Source organism: Cupressus sempervirens, chromosome 11 (genome assembly GCF_028749045.1).
Source record: "Cupressus sempervirens isolate cs-2001-9-10 chromosome 11, ASM2874904v1, whole genome shotgun sequence".
In the NCBI taxonomy this organism is placed as follows: Eukaryota; Viridiplantae; Streptophyta; class Pinopsida; order Cupressales; family Cupressaceae; genus Cupressus; species Cupressus sempervirens.
In genome coordinates this window covers 379,134,238-379,154,553 of record NC_143128.1, presented here as the reverse complement: position 1 = coordinate 379,154,553, position 20,316 = coordinate 379,134,238, and the positions used below count along the sequence as shown (strand labels likewise).

At 36.7% G+C, this 20,316-nt stretch overlaps 1 protein-coding gene across 3 annotated transcripts in view; it reads right to left on the bottom strand.

The window, feature by feature from the left end:
- The window catches only part of LOC149529634 (protein TRANSPARENT TESTA 9-like), a 177,360-nt gene that overhangs the window by 131,301 nt on the left and 25,743 nt on the right, over nucleotides 1-20,316 (bottom strand). For 2 of the 3 annotated variants that reach the window (XM_089811748.1, XM_089811750.1), the window contains exons 7-12: nucleotides 12,647-12,755; nucleotides 12,357-12,480; nucleotides 12,048-12,237; nucleotides 11,466-11,824; nucleotides 11,079-11,167; nucleotides 10,885-10,955 (exon numbers count right to left, since the gene is read on the bottom strand). In XM_089811748.1, the coding sequence (XP_089667874.1) occupies nucleotides 10,885-10,955; nucleotides 11,079-11,167; nucleotides 11,466-11,824; nucleotides 12,048-12,237; nucleotides 12,357-12,480; nucleotides 12,647-12,755 (942 nt within the window). The remainder of the gene's footprint in view (nucleotides 1-10,884; nucleotides 10,956-11,078; nucleotides 11,168-11,465; nucleotides 11,825-12,047; nucleotides 12,238-12,356; nucleotides 12,481-12,646; nucleotides 12,756-20,316) is intronic. The other variant, XM_089811749.1, reaches the window with a different exon arrangement.

The window sequence follows — 20,316 nt, the reverse complement described above, 5'->3', positions numbered from 1 at the left end:
AAAAATATATAGAGAGATTCCAACATTTGGCATCACTCCTTATTACGGAGACTTGCATGTACTGCCATCACATACTCTGCATCATACATTGACTCAGGGAGAGGATTACACAGTTATTCCAGTATATAAGGAGATGACGTCGTTAAGAACAGAGAAAATAACACAACCACTGAAGGAATGTTTACAAAAATATCCCAAGAAGATTAATGAACAATAAAAGAGGTCATTTTAAGAGTTAATCGTGTATTCATAATTACTGTCACTATCGTCAGTATAGAAACTTGAATAGTGTTGCAAACCTTGAACAATATTTAAGATAATAGTGGTATAGAAGTGATGAATCAATCATTCTGACTGGCTTGGAATCTACATACTTCAGTGTTAAGTTCACCTTGAGATGAAAATTTCCCAAAGAAACCTAATCTATATGATCCTACACAAAGCCAATATCTAGAGGCCTTCCTAATACCATAGGCCTTCAATAGATGTACTTTAGACAATGACTGGACTGATCACTGCGGATAAGTTGGGGATTGTAAGGCTAGAGGTCAGCATGAGTGACGAGAGAAACTTTTGTTTTGAACTTCTGGGCATTTTTTCTTCCATTTTAGCCCCATCTCTGCAAATACTTCATTACACTATTCCGCTGCAGAATCTTCTTCAATGTCTCTCACTGCATCCTTCGTTATGATTACCAAGCACTAAGGAATTTGTGATGTGGCTATGAATGAGGGAATTATCAACGTCTTGATTAGCAACAAGTTCAAATAACCTTAAAAAGTCATCATCATTTTATATTTTCCTTAAACTTACGAACGATATTTGATAATAATATACCATCAACATTTAAGAAGATACGACTTTGAATTGAGGTAATGCTTCTACGATAATTATTTAATCAACTCATTTTATAAGGCACCATAGTAAGACAAGGGTCTCTACAAAACATGAAGTATAAGACTCTAACCCTGTAAAATCATTCGTAGATAGAACTTAATGATAACATCTCTATATAAGAGATACTAGCTCAAATTACAAAAGACAATGATCTCACGAGGATTTCTCATAGCAACTTCCTTAATAATAAGAGGATATAAAACATAGAAACATGGGGACGCGTCCCCTACCTTTTTACCCCATGCACTAGGGACTTGGGGACTCCATTCCCCCGTCCCCAATAGTGCCACCAGATTCCACCACCTCCATCAAGGGTGGGGGCATCCCAATGTTAACTATTTGCTGATTTGACTATTCATGTTCAATGTTTGATGTTCCAATTCAATGCAATGTTGAAGTATTTACTCTTTTACATCATTATATCTTATATTGCGATACATCTTTTCGTAACTAGCATTTAAGTACCATATGTCTAGTACATACAAACCCACCCCCCAGTCCCCCATCGCCATCCCCATGCCATCCCCAAATTAAAGCCCCGTTTTCCCCCCATCTAGATAGCAATATCACAATTTGACTTGTTGTGGAAATTATCTCCTACTTATCAATTGATGAGCTTAAGGGGCTTTCTAATGAATGGTACATAAGGCACAACACTTGGTGAAGGTTTTGCAAATGGGGTTGCAAGCTTTGGGTTTAACCATAGAAGAAACTTCGTAGTTAAGCGCGCTCAGGATGGAGTAGTACTGGGATGGGTGACCTCCCGGGAAGTCCCAGTGCTTCACCCCTGGGAGCATCACCTAGATCCAATGAGTGTTAAGTATTTAGTTTATTCTCATGAGAGATGATCCATGTTGAATCACTGCACATGAAATATGGGTCAATGAATTTGACTCAAAATCACACAGTTAAATCCCGATAGCAATATCACAATTTGACTTGTTGTGGACATTATCTCCTACTTATCAATTGATGAGCTTTAGGGGCTTTCTAATGAATGGTTCATAAGGCACAACACATGGTGAAGATTTTGCAAATGGGGTTGCAAGTTTTGGGTTTAACCATGGAGGAAACTCCGTAGTTAAGCGCGCTCAAGCTGGAGTAGTACTGGGATGGGTGACCTACCGGAAAGTCTCGGTGCTTCACCCCTATGAGCATCACATAGATCCAATGAGTGCTAAGTGTTCTATTTATTCTCATGAGAGATGGATTCATGTTGAATCACTACTCATGAAATATGGATCAATGAGTTTGACTCAAAATCACACAATTAAATCCTGATAGCAATATCACAATTTGACTTGCTGTGGAAATTATCTCTTACTTATCAATTGATGAGCTTAAGGGGCTTTCTAATGAGTGGTGCATAAGGCACAACACTTGGTGAAGGTTTCGCAAAAGGGGTTGCAAGCGTTGGGTTTAACCATGGAGGAAACTCCGTAGTTAAGCGTGCTCAGGCAGGAGTAGTACTGGGATGGGTGACCTCTCGGGAAGTCTTAGTGCTTCACCGCTACGAGCATCACCTAGATCCAATGAGTGTTAAGTGTTTCGTTTATTCTCATGAGAGATGGATTCATGTTGAATCACTACTCATGAAATATGGGTCAATGAGTTTGACTCAAAATCACATAGTTAAATCCTGATAGCAATATCACAATTTGACTTGCTGTGGAAATTCTCTCCTACTTATCAATTGATGAGCTTAACAGGCTTTCTAATGAATGGTTCATAAGGAACAACAATTGGTGAAGGTTTTGCAAATGGGGTTGCAAGCTTTGGGTTTAACCATGGGGGAAACTCAGTAGTTAAGCGCGCTCAGGCTATAGTAGTACTAGGATGCATGACCTCCCGGGAAGTCCTGGTGCTTCACCCCTATGAGCATCACCTAGATCCAATGAGTGCTAAGTGTTCCGTTTATTCTCATGAGAGATGGATTCATGTTGAATCACTAATCATGAAATGTGGGTCAATGAATTTGACTTAAAATCACACAGTTAAATCCTGATAGCAATATCACAATTTGACTTGCTGTGGAAATTATCTCCTACTTATCAATTGATGAGCTTAAGGGGCTTTCTAATGAATGGTTCATAAGGCACAACACTTGGTGAAGGTTTTGCAAATGGGGTTGCAAGCTTTGGGTTTAACCATGGCGGAAACTCTGTAGTTAAGCGCACTCAGGCTGGAGTAGTACTAGGATGGGTGACCTCCCCGGAAGTCCGGGTGCTACACCCCTATGAGCATCACCTATATCCAATGAGTGCTAAGTGTTTCATTTATTCTCATGAGAGATGGATTCATGTTGAATCACTACTCATGAAATATGGGTCAATGAGTTTGAATCAAAATCACACAATTAAATCATGATAGCAATATCACAATTTAAATTGCTGTAGAAATTATCCCCTACTTATCAATTGATGAGCTTAAGGGGCTTTCTAATGAATGGTTCATAAGGGACAACACTTGGTGAAGGTTTTGCAAATGGGGTTGCAAGCTTTGGGTTTAACCATGGAGGAAACTCTGTAGTTAAGCGCACTCAGGCTGGAGTAGTACTGGGATGGGTGACCTCCCGAGAAGTCCTGGTGCTTCACCCCTATGAGCATCACCTAGATCCAGTGAGTGCTAAGTGTTCTATTTATTCTCATAAGAGATGGATTCATGTTGAATCATTACTCATGAAATATGGGTCAATGAGATTGACTCAAAATCACACAGTTAAATTTTGATAGCAATATCAAAATTTGACTTGCTGTGGAAATTATCTCCTACTTATCAATTGATGAGCTTAAGGGGCTTTCTAATGAATGGTTCATAAGGCACAGCACTTGGTGAAGGTTTTGCAAATGGGGTTGCAAGCTTTGGGTTTAACCATGGAGAAAACTCCCTAGTTAAGCACGCTCAAGCTAGAGTAGTACTGGGATGGGTGACCTCCAGGGAAGTCCCGGTGCTTCACCCTTGTGAGCATCACCTAGATCCAATAAGTGTTTAAGTGTTTCATTTATTCTCATGAGAGATGGATTCATGTTGAATCACTACTCATGAAATATGGGTCAATGAGTTTGACTCAAAATCACACAGTTAAATCCTGATAGCAATATCACAATTTGACTTGCTGTGGAAATTATCTCCTACTTATCAATTGATAAACTTAATGGGCTTTTTAATGAATGGTTCACAAGGCACAACACTTGGTGAAGGTTTCGCAAATGGGGTCACAAGCTTTGGGTTTAACCATGGAGGAAACTCTATAGTTAAGCGAGCTCAGGCTGGAGTATAACTGGGATGGGTGACCCCCCGGGAAGTCCCGATGCTTCACCCTTGTGAGCATCACCTAGATCCAATGTGTGCTAAGTGTTTCATTTATTCTGATGACAGATGGATTCATATCGAATCACTACTCATTAAATATGGGTCGATGAGTTTGACTCAAAATCACATAGTTAAATATTGATAGCAATATCACAATTTAACTTGTTGTGGAAATTATCTCCTACTTATCAATTGATGCGCTTAAGGGGCTTTCTAATGAATGGTTCATAAGGCACAACACTTGGTAAAGGTTTTGGAAATGGGGTTGTAAGCTTTGGGTTTAACCATAGAGGAAACTCTGTAGCTAAGAACGCTCAGGCTAGAGTAGTACTGGGATGGGTAACCTCCCAGGAAGTCTCGAAGTTTCACCCCTGTGAGCATCACCTAGATCCAATGAGTGCTAAGTGTTTCATTTATTCTCATGAGAGATGGATTCATGTTGAATCACTACTCATGAAATATGGGTCAATGAGTTTGACTCAAAATCACACAGTTAAATCTTGATAGCAATATCACAATTTGACTTGCTGTGGAAATTATCTCCTACTTATCAATTGATGAGCTTAAGGGGCTTTCTAATGAACGGTTCATAAGGCACAACACTTGGTGAAGGTTTTGCAAATGGGGTTACAAGCTTTGGGTTTAACCATGGAGGAAACTCCGTAGTAAAGCACGCTCAGGCTGGAGTAGTACTGGGATGGGTGACCTCCCGGGAAGTCTCGGTGCTTCACCCATGTGGCATCATCTAGATCCAATGAGTGCCAAGTGTTCCGTTTATTCTCATGAGAGATGGATTCATGTTGAATCACTAGTCATGAAATATGGGTCAATGAGTTTGACTCAAAATCACACAATTAAATCCTGATAGCAATATCACAATGTGACTTGCTATGGAAATTATCTCCTACTTATCTATTATATAGTTGATCTTAAACTATAAAAATATTATAGTATATATAAATTTTATAAATATAATAGTATTATATTAATAATATAATAATATAAACATATAGTATTTAGATTAATAATATAATTAAATTAAGGAAATGGAATGACACACCCTTCCACATGGAAGAATATAAATAGAGATATCATATCATTAAAAAAAGGCATTCAAAAATATCATTATATCATAAATTCAAAATTATTTTTAATTCTTCTGTAAAATGTCAAAGATCTAATTTGGGACTATCATAAGGTGAGCAATATAGTTTATTTGATGTTGCAATCATATAGAGCATCTTCCATCAGCCACAGTGGAGATGAGAAGCTCAAGCCCTGGTATTATGGGCCCTTATACATAGTGAGGCATGTTGGGGATGTGGCATATGAGTTGGATCTGCCAGAGGACAACATGGTGCATAATGTGTTCCACATTTCGTACCTCAAGAAGGTGTTGGGAAGACATGTTCCATTTCCTATCTTACCCCCATTGGATGATGAGGGGAGGCTTGAGTTGATCCCTAAGGCAATTCTTGATACCAAGGAGAGACACTTGCAAAGGACTATAAAGGAATTTTGGGTTTAAGTGGCAAGGAACTCTAGATGAGGATGTCACTTGAGAGCCTGCGGATACTTCAACACCCCAGACTACGATTGCTTGGAGACAAGCAATCTTGGGAAGGGAGGATTATAATATCCTCATTTTAGCAGGTTCCCATAGCTAGAATTGGTTAGTTCATCATTGTGAGCATCGTGAGCTACCTATGAGTTTTACGGATCTCTAATGCAGGCCTGCTATTTATAGTAAGTCTATTTTGGGATGATTGCTATATTTGGCAACACATTGGAGGTACAGTTGGTTGGTCATCATCTACATTAGATTGAGCATATTTATGGAGTTCATATTTATTAAGTTGTTAATGAGGCTTAAAATATTAAAGATACTTCATCTTATTTCATGTTATAAAATGGAATTGTGAAACAGAAGCCTCTTAAGTGATAAGTGTGATGAAGAAGCTGACTTGCTCAATTAAGTTATAATTATATCTCCATTGTGGAGAATTATTCATCTCATTATCTATTGTTTTTTGATAATTTTCTTGCGAGGATTTAGAACTGAGTTTTTGAATTCAGTCCATTCTTGAGGTATAATGGATTTGAACCAAGGAATTGCAATCAGAATTTGGCGACTTCTTATACCATGATCACTGTCGCTAAGAAGGCGAATTTGTGCTGAAGGAATTGGTGATCAATATTCTTGTCATTGGTACAATTTATATCTGCATATTTAGGCGTTGTGCTTTTGCTTCTTGTTGCCTAGGTTTCCTGCTGATTGATGTGGTTCTTGCTTCAATATTTGGCACCTGTCTCTGCATTTTAAACGTCATTATTCTCTGTTTGAGGCATGCATTAATGGAATTTTCATGAAGGTGGTTTGAACAGATTAAAGGCCCTATCAGGAAGCCTGATTATCACCTAGACTAGGCAATCTTTCCTTTGCGAATCCAAATACCATTGGTGAATTGAATTCCTAGCTGTTGCGGAGACTTGATAGCAGATCAGGCGTCTGAATCAAACGCCACTGATCAGGTGTTGAATGTACTGCTGTAACAGTGTCAATATTGGCAAATGTGTGGAAGGCTGCAATTGGAAGAAATTAAGAATGAGACAGGGCATTGTCAACTTGCTGCGATTTTGGAACTGTTGTAATAACCCTGTCTGGTTATAGCTTAATCAAACAATAATTCCTTTCACAATTCAATGGTTTGACATTTTGTCAAACACATGGCAACCAACTTAAAGCATTGACATGAATGACAAACCCCGCTTGTAGTTTGGATTTATGAATTTTAGAATATTGAATTCATAATGGGTGCAATAACTTTGTAAGCAATAAATTCAGTGAGTACCAATATTGAGACTAGCTGTTTTTAACAAACTCAGTTGCACCAATTCCTTAAACTAATATCAGCCTTATTTCAATAGAAATCTGATTACAGTCATGGCAAAGACAATTGGAAATTACAAATACTAAAATCTGATGGAGTGAAGAACCTGATATTAAAATTGCTAGCAGCAAGGCCGAATTCCACTTTGAGAAATATAATGTGCAAGCACCAAGTGGTAGGGCTGTAGCTGTTCGAATGCCATACAAATGCAGCTCCAATATCATAGCAATGTCATCCAAACTGGAGTCGCAGTCAAGTTGAAATTGACCCAGACTTGCAGGTCGAATGCAATATGAGTGTCTGCCCAAAGCCTGATTTTTGAAATCTGCAACTCAAAATCAATACAGGCTGTACTGACATCCCCGAATTCTGAAAGGAAAGTCGCCCAAGATACAGGAACTTGGCAGTGCCAATGAGCTAAGTTTTTGGTGCATCTAATTCTGGAAAGTTACGTTTCCAATAACCAAGAAATCCCACACTAAACAGAAATATTAGACGCCAAAAGCAAGGGCATCACTCCACCCAAATATAGATTAAACAGGAGCTTAGCTTGTGGACTTAAATTCAGAAATACTGAATTCTCAATTTGCAACAACTCACAATCTGTATTTCCAGCATAAGCAAATGTCTTCCTAGACATAGTTGACACAGAAATGGAAGACAGTATTAAATCACAGGAATCTAATTCACAATACCTCAGCTGTGAATTACTGCACACTTCTCAGAATCAGAAACCCTTGTACTTCAGCAAGGGCACAATAATCTAACTCAAGAACTCTTCGCAGGCAACAGAAGAAAATAATCAATAGGATGCTTTCCTCATCAAATGGCCTCATATTTATAATCTCCAAATGGCACAAGTTTCCCAAATGAACTTCACTTAAGAAACTTCCTCAACACAACATTAAAATATAATAAAGTACCATATAATAAAATTATTAATTACTCTTGGCTCCCAAAAATGACCTTTTCCACCATAACATAATATTCTGACACACAAGCCCATTGTTTCTTGTGCCCACAATTTAGAACTTTTCATCTCGGTTCCAACGAGCTATGATACTGAGGTGATCAACATACAACAACAACAAAATTAACAACCTTAACATATTTAGATGAATAATAATAATTCACCTGTCTTGCAAAAACAACAGAAGAAGCATCAGAATTGAAATCTGACAACACCTAAGTGATCCTGATGAAGAAAAATGATGAATGAACCTGATGGGGTTACTTACTATAAATAGATGGTCCTTCCAAGATTCTTGTAGCCCAAACTAGAAGCCTAAAATAAAAACTAAGAGCATCACTCAACTCATCTAACTCAACTAAGCTCATCAGAACCAACAAATTGACTTACTAAATAGTAAGTCCCTCAAACAAAGCCAAAGCACAACCCCACAACTAAGACCCTCAAATCCCATTGTCAACTCACGATAGTCGCGACGGTGAAATGACCAAGCCAACTGCAAGAACCTGCTAAGAATGGGGCATTACAATACTCCCTCCCCAAGATTGTCTATCCCCAAGAAATCTCGTAAATGAACATCACAGTCCACCTAGATCCCAAGGGTAGAACTATGTACTATCCTTGCTATGTACAAGCAACTCCTATAGCACCAACACCTAAATAACTGATATCTATGACATAATCCTCTGGAAATTGATTGTAGGCATTGATGACAGTAACAACTCATCGGAACTCAATCCAACTGAAATACCAACTCTGTCAACATCTGAGTCCCTATCAAACTGACACACACCCAACTGCAGTGCAGAGATGATAAACCATAAGTGCCTAGATCATTATCACCAACTCCAACCTTTGATAAATTGTCCTGGGTGTGTAGATACTACGAGTGGTCTAACTTGCAGCTGTCGATTCCATTTACAAAAGATGGTGCTAACTCATCCCATAATGGATGGTATGAAATTGGAGCAAAACCACACTGACATGAAACCAAATCCTGTACCTATGGGTCAAAAGAGAAGTGATGAGCACTTCTTATAGTGTAATGCCAATAAAAACTCCCAATCTCTGTCAAGGACTCATTAATATCACAAACTGGGAATTAGGAGATTGCTTCAATCTCTGACTCCAAACTACTGGCTAGGCAGGATCCTGGCCAACCCTCTCAGCAAACCCAACCACAAAATCCTTATTGGGAAGCATTGTAGCCAAGGTCTCTACAATCTTTCCCACCAATCACTGTATAGCATGAGATTCCCGAATTTGAGTACCCTTAGATACTCTTTATGAATACTCCCGCAAATCTGATCTCCCAAGAAAATACTCCATGAATAACTCAGTCCAATAGAAATTATATGTGCTCGCATCAACTTGCTCCCCCGCAATCTTGCTCCCCCGCAATCCACATCTGATCCCTTTGAAAACGTGGCACAACAAGAATCACACTGCAGTCCTCAACTAATGCTCTCACCGCTTCCGTACCTACTACACCCATGTCTTGGGCGGATGTGACTACCACATCATCACACCCCTCATCCCCAACCGTGGAAGCAAACTCACCACCAACCATAATATGCAACCAAACAGGGTCTTGGGCTGGTGTCGATTGCACCCACTCAAACTCTACGATAACCTCATCCAATTGTGATTGTGATTCCTGAAAAGCTAACTGAGTATTCTGAAGAGAGTCATCATTGTAAAAAAAATAGGATTCAAAATAATTGTCCAAGATTCCTAAGCCATCTTTGGAAGGGACATTACACTCTTACAACAAACATGACCAATTTTGGTTATTTCTCTATAGCAGGATAGTTTGATTGGAAGGTGTATCAAATGGATGGGAGGTTTGATACATCTTACATCCACATACCCAAATCTTCGTTTTATTGTTAGTTATCCCTTTCAGCCTTTGGCACAGATGGTTGTTGATTGGTAGGCAGCAAAAAATGTGTAAGGATATGTTAGTGGAGCTCTTCACTTTGGCATTCTCTATCAAAGGACAGTAACTTTTAGATTGATATGTTTCATAAACTGTGTTTGGTTCAGATCCATTGATAGTAGATCAAGATCAATCACTGGGTATATTTTCTCCTTGGTTCAAGCATCAAATCCTAATAGGATATGCTTCAACAAACTATGGTCCTATTGAGTTATATGTGATATCTGACTTCTTCACATTCCACCAACTCCACTTTTCAATGATAACTAGACTATCTTGAAGTTGGCGAAGAATCTAGTTTATCATTTTCACACCAAACATATTGAGGTTCATCATCCCTACATTCAACATGTAGCAATATTGGCAACATTTCTCTCTCCAACTTCACATCTCAGGGCCAGGCAGGTAAAATGACTTAACCTCTTGGGTCTACTTCCTTTGTCACATTTTGGGACAAATATAGGGTTGGGAGAAAGAAGGGAGGGAGATATTGGATTTAAAAACATGCTTTAAATACTTACAATAACTTTATTTCTAATTAACTTACACTGTATAACAACCATTAGAACTTCCTTGAACAATAACAAATAAGTGTGCAAGTAATCTTATGTGTTTCTAATGGATGATCTTCTCATTATTTGAATCATCATTCTTCTAACAAAAGGGGCATACCAACACCTGTTAAGTTTGAACATATAATTACAATTGAAATTATTACATTTGCTACTATATATATATATATAGATGATAAAAGATACTTGTTTGCTAGAGAGATCTTTGAGTCCACCTAAAATGTATGTAGACAAATAAGATATTCAAAAGAACACCAACTAAAACATAAAGAGAAAAACATGACACTTCCAAAGAACACTTACCTCTGATAATTTCTGACATTGCATCTTGGGAGGAAGAATTCCTAATGCCTCGAGTAGTGATTTTTTCATCTCTGGGTAAAAAGAATGCAACGATAAAATTTGCAACAAGGATTAATATTTCATTTAAAACATTCAAATCTGTCATCATTTTGACAAAAACGTCTTTGCTATAATTGGCAAAATATAAATAATACCTTTATTTTCCAATAGAAGAACTAGCAAGCTCAAAGAAGCCAGCACCAGTTTATAGTTCTCATAAGAAACAAATGATGGTAGTATTGAACTGCTTGTCAAATGACACCAAATATTAGAAGAACATGCTCAAGGGTAAGGAAAATGAAGTGCAACTAATCAAATTGATAATCAAACTATGTATAAACAAATTACTCTAAATTTGATCCATACAGACTTTATAAATATAAGGTATGAATATATACACAGCATTTAGAAACACGTGTAAGTCACAATCATTACAAATCAACACAACTACCTACAATATTTTCTTCCACTTGCTTTCAAAAATATGCACAAATTTGTCATTTAACATCTTAGAAAAGCTGCAAGGAACATGATAAGCTTACCCTACATTTGATTTTGTATCCTTTTCACTTTTCTCAAAAAGCTCAACATTTAGAGATGGACCTTCAGAAGGCTTAACAACAATATGCTGTTTTTTATGCTCCACTGTGTGGGTATCAGTGTTAATCATAGAAATCCCAGATGCCTGCTCCTTTGTTTGGTTATTGGCGTTACTGTTAACCATTGAAATTCCAGAAGACTGCTGCTTTGTTTGGTCACACCCACAGTTGAAGCTTGTAGTAGCCACCATTGGTGGACAGAGAAAAGAAGCACCAATAGTATTTGCTACTTCTTTGCTACTGACTACTTGGAGGAGACGGGAGAGAATGTATAAAGATGTGAGAGCTCTTATCTGTGTGCTCTGAATAAACAACAAATAACCTATGTAAAGAACAAGAAATTTTGAAATCAGGAAAATTGAAACTACAAGACAAATTTTGGATTAAAAAATGGTAGAATTTGAGAACCCGGCTACCCAATTGTTATAATGGTCGGATGATCCCAAATTAAAATTTTGAATGCAGTGGCCAAGAAGCCCATAAATTCAATCACTCTAAGAAAGCGTAGTTCATTATAGAACTTACATTGGAGTGAGATAAATGAAGAGATGGTAGTAACATTGGAAAAACCCATGCATGCAACAAGGTTTGTGTTACCAGTTCGCTTAAATCAGAAACACTGGCACTAAGTATGTCACTTAAATAATAAAGGTCATCATCAATTTCTTCAATTGTTGAAACCAGCATTTTTTTAATATCAGAAGCATCATCAACCCTGCATTAGCAAGTTAACCAGTTGTAAATTAAAGAAGACTTAAAAAGTACACAAGATTATTTTCTTTTCTCCATTTGACTAAACAGACCATACTGGAAGAAAATGGTTCAGATGCTCACTGTGCCGCTCTAACAACAAGAGCATCTAATTTGAATGTATTTTGCTTTAGGTGCTTCACCAAATCTAAGAAATATTCTGACATTGGAGTCGATGTGATAAATTTATTGACACTGCCATCATTCACTGCAATCATAGAAACAGAATCAGAAAACCCCATCAACCTATTCTTTGAAAATGTTCATGTATCTTGGAGGCACGGACAAATGAACAAATAAAGAATGAAAGCAATAAGAGAACTTACAAACAAACAAAAAATACAATTCACATAAAAAATTGAAAACTTCATTACCACGATATATACTAAGTGTCAAAGCACGTACAGCTATGCAGATCATGCTATCTTGGTGATTGAAAAATTTAATAGCCTCACTGTACAATGGAAAGGAGATTATAGCATCCTGTTAAACAACAAACAAAAATGCCATGACTCAGAAGACGATATATATTACTCCTACTCTACAAGGTTATACTATACAAAAAGTGTGAATTGCAAAATACTCATTATGGAAATTAAGCAGATGATAAGAGAAATTGAAGCTTATATTTTTTGAATAAATGATGGGGAGGCCTCCAGCTAATCTAGATATTGTCTTACTATGTAAATATAAAAATTTCTGACTTATGCTTAGATGATGTAACAATCTCAAATCATAATAAAGTAGCCAAAGGGGTACCGGTAGGATCCCGGCTTGGTTGAAGAGCCACTAATTGGTCCTAACCTACACCATATAGCTTATTCCATGGACAAAAAAATGTCCACTTCAGAGTCTCGACAAAGTAGGGATCTCTAGTAAAAAAAAACAATTGTTGGGTCACAATTTGCAATAAGTCAAAGTTAGGGAGATGGCTTAAAAAAATTATTTTTTCATTTCATTCCTGATTATAACCCTGAAACCACGTAGGGAACACAATTGCCTATTTATATCTATACAAGCTAATAATATCAGTTAGCTTGATATATATGAACTTAATTGCAATCTCTTTATGCTATTGAACAAATCTTAAACATAGGAATTGAGACATGATAGGTTTGGCCAAGCCAACCCTATACTAAGCCCAAGAGTGGAGCTTTGGCGCCCCTGGCCTCAGTGGCAGGACTTTGACATCCATACGAGGTGGCCTATCTAATGGGATGCTTGCATTCCTTCGCACCTATACTCTAACCCTTATAGTTGATTAGCTTAGCATAGTAGGTATGGTAGGGAGATCATAGTGGATTTCTTGACTTACCCATTCTATGCCCAAGAGCAGGATCTGACACTCTTGGCCTTGTGGCAGGACTTTGATATCCACCCACCAAGGTGGTCTGCTCCAATGGAAGCCTTATACCCTCTTACCCACGTCTCATATAATTAATTAGCACATCATGATAGATAGATCATAGTGGGGTCCTCAACTCATCCAATCTAAGCCCTAGAGTAGGACTTTGACTCTGTTGACCTTGGTGGTAGGACTTTGACATCCACCAAGGAGGTCTACTCAGATGGCAGTCTTATACCCTTTTACCCACACCTCCTCCTTCCCCCTATGATGAGATTCATCACTGGCTTACACCTAAAATATAATAAAGATATTTACACTTATTAATAAAGCTACGTTGAGTCTTCTTCTTAGTTCATTCTTATAATTCAGATCTACAAGATTATTCAGATATATTATAGATTAATCAGATACATATACAGATTAAATCATCATATATGTATAGATAAATATTGCTGTTTTCATTCTTATTAGTATATATATAATATAGGCAAAGTATAACATAGTATAAATTTGATTTCCTTGTATGTATATGTATATGTATATGTATATGTTTTCAAAAGGGTTGGCTTTCGTTGAGAAGAAAGGAACCAGTGTTTGTAACGAAAGGTTGTTTACCTGGAAAGAAGGATGTGTAGGTTGATACAAAATATAGAGGTTGATGTGTCAAATAGTTTTGTTATTTGTAAGTTTATGTATTGGACTGAATAAAAATCTGATTCCTAAGAGAGAATCGAAACATCGTGCACTACTGATTAATGTATCTTCGAGGATTCAGCTATCAATAAAAATTTATTAAATTTCTGATCTGTCATATTCTTGTCTTTTCTATTCTTTTCTTTGCTATGCCTATTTTGTCACTCTATTGTCAGGAGGGTTGCCTCATATTGGTATTGAGTAACATCATATTGATAGAAAAGAATTGAATTCATGTTCATTCTGTTGATTCACTGTAATACTTGTTGCATACATTTAATTATATTTTAAATATATGAAAACTGTCATTTCTGAATTGTTTCCTGACATTGTTTTGATAGCCAACCTGAAGAAATATGTTGATGTTTGAAGTCATAATATGCGTGGTTGTGAGTTTGAACCATCGAATTGATATCAGAGAATCGTTGTGGGATTACTACCATCAAGTGGTATCAGAGCCCAAAAGATCTAGGTGGGGAAATTGGGTATGATTATTGATCTAACAGATGTGTGAGAATTACAATCTGATGTTAATTCTTGGTAAGATTTGTGTGCTGGGTACCAGAGGGTTGTAAGTGTACCAAAGGATTGGGCAAGCAAAGAAAAAGGACGCTCTAGTTGAGGCACCACAAAAACAAAAGAGAAGATAGAAGAATGCAACAACAAAATGCAAAAGAAAGCCTTGGGAAGAAGGACAAGAGGGAAGCCTTTAAGGCAAGATAAGACACAGAGTTTGAAAGAGAATTATAGAGTTGAGAAAATATTTTTATAAGTGTAAGATTATGGTGATGAAGTGAGGAAAGAAACCAAGAATATGTATGTTGTTGACCAATAAGAAAGAAGGTGAAATGGCCTACAGAATTGCTTGTGAAGAAAACAAGAATGCAAAGGATGGCTGCCTTAAGAGTATAAGAGTATGAGGGAAATGCTGAGGGGTTTGAACCATAGATGGAAAACTCAGACTCGGCAAAAACTCGCCAAGCCCAAAAAAATAAAATTGGGAAAAATTCGGCCAGTTTTTAGAAAAACTTGGGAAAAACTTGGGAACTCAAAAACAGCTTATATTTAAATAAAAAATGCATTTTTTGCAAAATTCAATGAGTTAATTAATGAGAACACAAAAGAAACAAGAAGAGTATATAAAAAATTGCCAAACTTTCAATAAGAAGATGCATTTAATGAGTTGGATAAAAAATCAAATTCTTATGTGGAATGTTGACTGCTAGAAGCAAAAGAGTAAATAGCTTGTAATCCACTTGAACCCGCCTTTAGTAGCTTGCAATTGGCTAGCAAGGGCTTGGAAGCCTCTTTTCCTCCTCTACTCAAAAGACCAAATCGCTGCAAATGGAAAACTGGCATAAAAAAGACCGTTTTTTTCATTTTAAGCCTGACATTGATGCACGGGGGAGTTTTTTAAAAAAACTCTTGGACTACTCAGCAATTGTTTACAGAAACTCGGCAACTGAAATTGGTGATTTTTTCGGTGAATTACTCGCAGCCATGAAAAACATGGCAATTAATCACCATTCAGTGATTAATCGGCGAGTTTGTCATCTGTGGTTTGAACAACAGCAAGTTGTCAAGAGGGGAATATACACCAGAAGTGGTCAAAGAAGCTCTTGTTGTGAAGAACAAGATGAGAGACAAGAAACAATAGGGAGAGATCCAGTGCAGAAAGAAGCAATCAAGAGAAGTAAAGAAGAGAGAGAAGTGCTCATGAAAGAGGCACTCATGGGGACATGTTGTTCTTTTGTTTTATTTACTAATGGTGTGTTTATGTATGCATTTGCAGTTATGGGAAGGCTTAAAATGAAGGTCAACAATTAGATCTTGAAGGTGGAGAGATAAGGGGCAAGTAAGGCACCTCTATAAAGTGTTGAGGATGAAAACAGGAGGAGATAAGTTGCAGCAGTCTACCAAGAGGACATGAGGTAACCACATGCACAAGAGGTACTTTGTAAAGTATCTAAAAATTAAGTGGATTGTGTTCCTATATTTCATATTGTAATGAAGAATTTGAAGATGCCCTAAAGTTTTATGATGCCTTAGAAGATGTTGCAGATGAAGTAAAAGAGATCCACAAAATGGAAAGATTGACAAAAACTGAAGACAACAATGAAGGAGAAACCAGACAACAGCCTATTGCAAAGGTAAATAGAAGTGAGAATGTTCATCTTGGTCATATATGTGGATGTAAGAATACAAATATGCAAGTCAAAAGAGAAAGAAAATAGGAGAGTTTCCAAAGCTTATTTGGGAGTTATACAATGCCTACTTGGCCAAAGAAATTGATTGTTGAAGGGCAACTGTTAAAATGGAAAGGAGGTGTTTTTGATAGTGATGACACTAACAAACAAGTGCAAAGGATGAAAGACGTGATGAGAACCAATTGGAAATTAGATTACAGGGTGAGTTGGCAACGAAGGAGGCATAGAGAAAATGTTTTTAGGCAGAAATAAGACCATGCATTATAGAGAATAAGTGCAGAAATTAAGGGACAGCAGACTAAGAGTAAGTAACACAAGGTATGAGTGGTCAAACGTGTGATGGTAAGGAATGAAAGTAGTGTTACAAGACATGGTGGTGGAAAAGCACTACAAGGTTGTGGAAGATGTGCAGAAATATTGAATATGTGGGTGAAGCGAAGAAGGGATTTGCAGTGCGAACATGTCTCATGAAGGGCGTGAAAGAAACAAATGAAGATGAAAAAGTTAAGGGTATTAGAGGCTTAAAAATGGAAAGTGAAGCATGAAGTTGTAGCAATTTCAGAGGTTGCAGAAACTACAAGGGCTTGAGGAGGTTTTGTGTTTGGCAAAGATCTTAGAGGAAAGAATGGAAATTATAGTACAGACTTGGTTCAAAAGATGGCAGCAAAGGCAGAAGTTGTTAAAAGTGTTGACGAAAAAGAGGTAATAGTTCAGATTTTAAACAATTATTATGTTTTTTAATCTTTGAATAAAGTTGTCTGTGATGTCCCATTCTTGAATAGAAATTCAATAATAAATAATGAATAAATAATAATAAACTATAAAATAATTTAATTAACAATATAATTGATATAATATAATTTAATGTTATATGAATATAATAATACAATACAATCTATCATTAAATATGATAGACTAATACTATTTGATCACAAATTTAATATGAGATGTCACAACTAAATAATAATATTAAATGATCAATTAGACAAATAAATAAAAATTTGAATAGAAACAATATAGTCACAAAAGTTTAACGTTATTACTTGGCCTAAGGAAAAGATAGAAAAGTATTCAACACATAATCAGACATATCTATGAACAATAAAATGTGGATATTAACAGAGACATGATGATGCGGAGCGCACAGCGGTAAGATTAATTGAGCCCAATGAAACTATAAAACATTCTATTAAAAACTGATCCAACTTCAACAAAATTTGATATCAAGAACCGATCAAAATAGATTCTTCAATGTCGATTCAAAACAGCAAATACTGTAATAGATAAATAGTTCCCAGACAATCCCATCACCATTTTCATTATTCTCTTTTCATCACATCCTTCTATCTCTTTATCGAGACTTCCCCCTTTCCCTATTCTCGGTTTCCTCATTACATAGATAAATAACTTTTCCACACTCAATAAACATTTTCTAAAACTAAACTTCAACTTCCCCTATTCCAACATACTCGAAACCGAATCAGTTAATTACTAACCACATGATAATATATACCCTTTATTTATTATATCTAAATTATTTAGACTACTATGATTTTAACTGACGAAACCCCCAAAGACATGAAATGGCTTTTTAAGCCACATTACAATGCATAATAACAACATATAGTCTAAAAATATTATTAATTGCATCAGATGCTCCTGCATCATATTCCCAGGGACAGAAAAATTCAAGTCCCGTTGAATTGTTGTGATCTTCTTCCGAGTTCTCCAATTGTATGTAGGTAATGTTATCACCATAAGAAAGACTGAATTGATGTCGCTCCCCACAACATGCTGATTCCAAACTTTATAAGGAATACCCTTCATGGTATCTTTGTTGAATCCTGGGACGAATACATTTGCCAACCGCATATCACCTGCATAAAAATACCAATCTACGTGATACAAAATCTGATCTTCTTCCTGTTTATATATCTTTAGAGCATCACATTGATCAACAAATACTTCATCCCTGTCATTAATAGTCTTCTCCTCAGCCAGTAATCTTTGGACTATGTCCATTCCGTCTTGATCATTTTTGTCAACATCTCCATCATCTAGGCAAATCATTTCTTCAACCATGCCTATCACCAACTCTCTCTCATCCACAAGAACCTTTTCCTCACAAGGTTCAACAACAACCTCTTGTTGTTCACTCTCACTCTCACTCTCTACACCAGCATTCATCTGTTGTCCATGCCCTTCCAATGGAATGTGTACCACTTCTTGATCCTTGTCTTCATCAACAACTTCATCTTCATGTGCTGCTTGCTCCAAAAGCAATGCTATCCTCTCCCACTTTGCAATACTCTTATCTAACTCTTCTCTAAGATTCTTGTCACTTTCTTCTTCTTGTTCTTCCAAAACTCTTCTTAGGCTTCTCAACTCCTCGTCTCATCCATTCGATTTCTTTCTTTCTTGCTTCTTCTTCCTTCTTCTTTCTTTTTCTTTCTTCTCTCTCCTTCTTACCACCATACAAGTACTCCTTCAATGCCTTAATCAATTCTCTTTCACTCCTTGTCAAACCATCTTCTCAAACCAATCTAGGGTTCTTCAGATATCCAGCCACCACCTTGGAACACTCTCAAAGGATAGTTCAACTCCAAGCATCAACAAGGGACCTTCAACCTGCCAAATCCTAGATCTTCTTCCCAAACCTTTTGCTGTACTCTGATACCAATCTGATGCAGAGCGCACAGCGGTAAGATTAATTGAGCCCAATGAAACTATAAAACATTCTATTAAAAACTGATCCAACTTCAACAAAATTTGATATCAAGAATCGATCAAAATAGATTCTTCAATGTTGATTCAAAACAGCAAATACTGTAATAGGTAAATAGTTCCCAGACAATCCCATCACTATTTTCATTATTCTCTTATCATTACATCCTTCTATCACTTTATCAAGACTTCCTTCCCCCTTTCCCTATTCTCGGTTTCCCATTAGAGAGATAAATAACTTTTCCACACTCGATAAACATTTTCTAAAACTAACCTTCAACTTCCCCTATTCCAACATACTCGAAACCGAATAAGTTAATTACTAACCACATGATAATATAAACCCTTTATTTATTATATCTAGATTATTTAGACTACTATGATTTTAACTTACGAAACCCCCAAAGACATGAAATGGCTTTTTAAGCCACATTACAATGCATAATAACAACATATAGTCTAAAAATATTATTAATTGCATTGGATGCTCCTGCATCACATGAGAAGATATATATCCTTACAAGAATATGACTGATGATGCTGTCATTAATATTGGAAGGTGTCGCTTATAGTTTCAGGTCACTTAATAATAAGATAATGATCAATGGATTATTAGAAATCAATCATCATTTACAAGAAATGGCTTCAGTATGCAAAGAATTCGAAGTGAGGTGCGATTATTGAGTTGGAATGATACATAAGGGATGTCCAATCCATTATCAGAAGAGGGCATGGAAGAACACTATAGGAAAGACAACGGAATGGATAAAGACAGAAGAAATAGAATCTGTATATTGGAAAGGATTTATATAGGAGCAAAAAAACACAGCAAATGGCCAGATGAATAATAGACTTACAAACAATCACAAGGAATCAATATATGAACAGCCAGACAGAAGACATATATATATATATATATATATATATATATATATATATATATAAATGCTATGTTACAGACCATTTCAAATGATAGTGGTACCAAGGCCGTCTCTCGAGAGACTTTGCCATCGTGGAGATTTTAGAAAAGAATTGACAGGGAGAAATCACCGTTAAACATAATCCAAGTCCA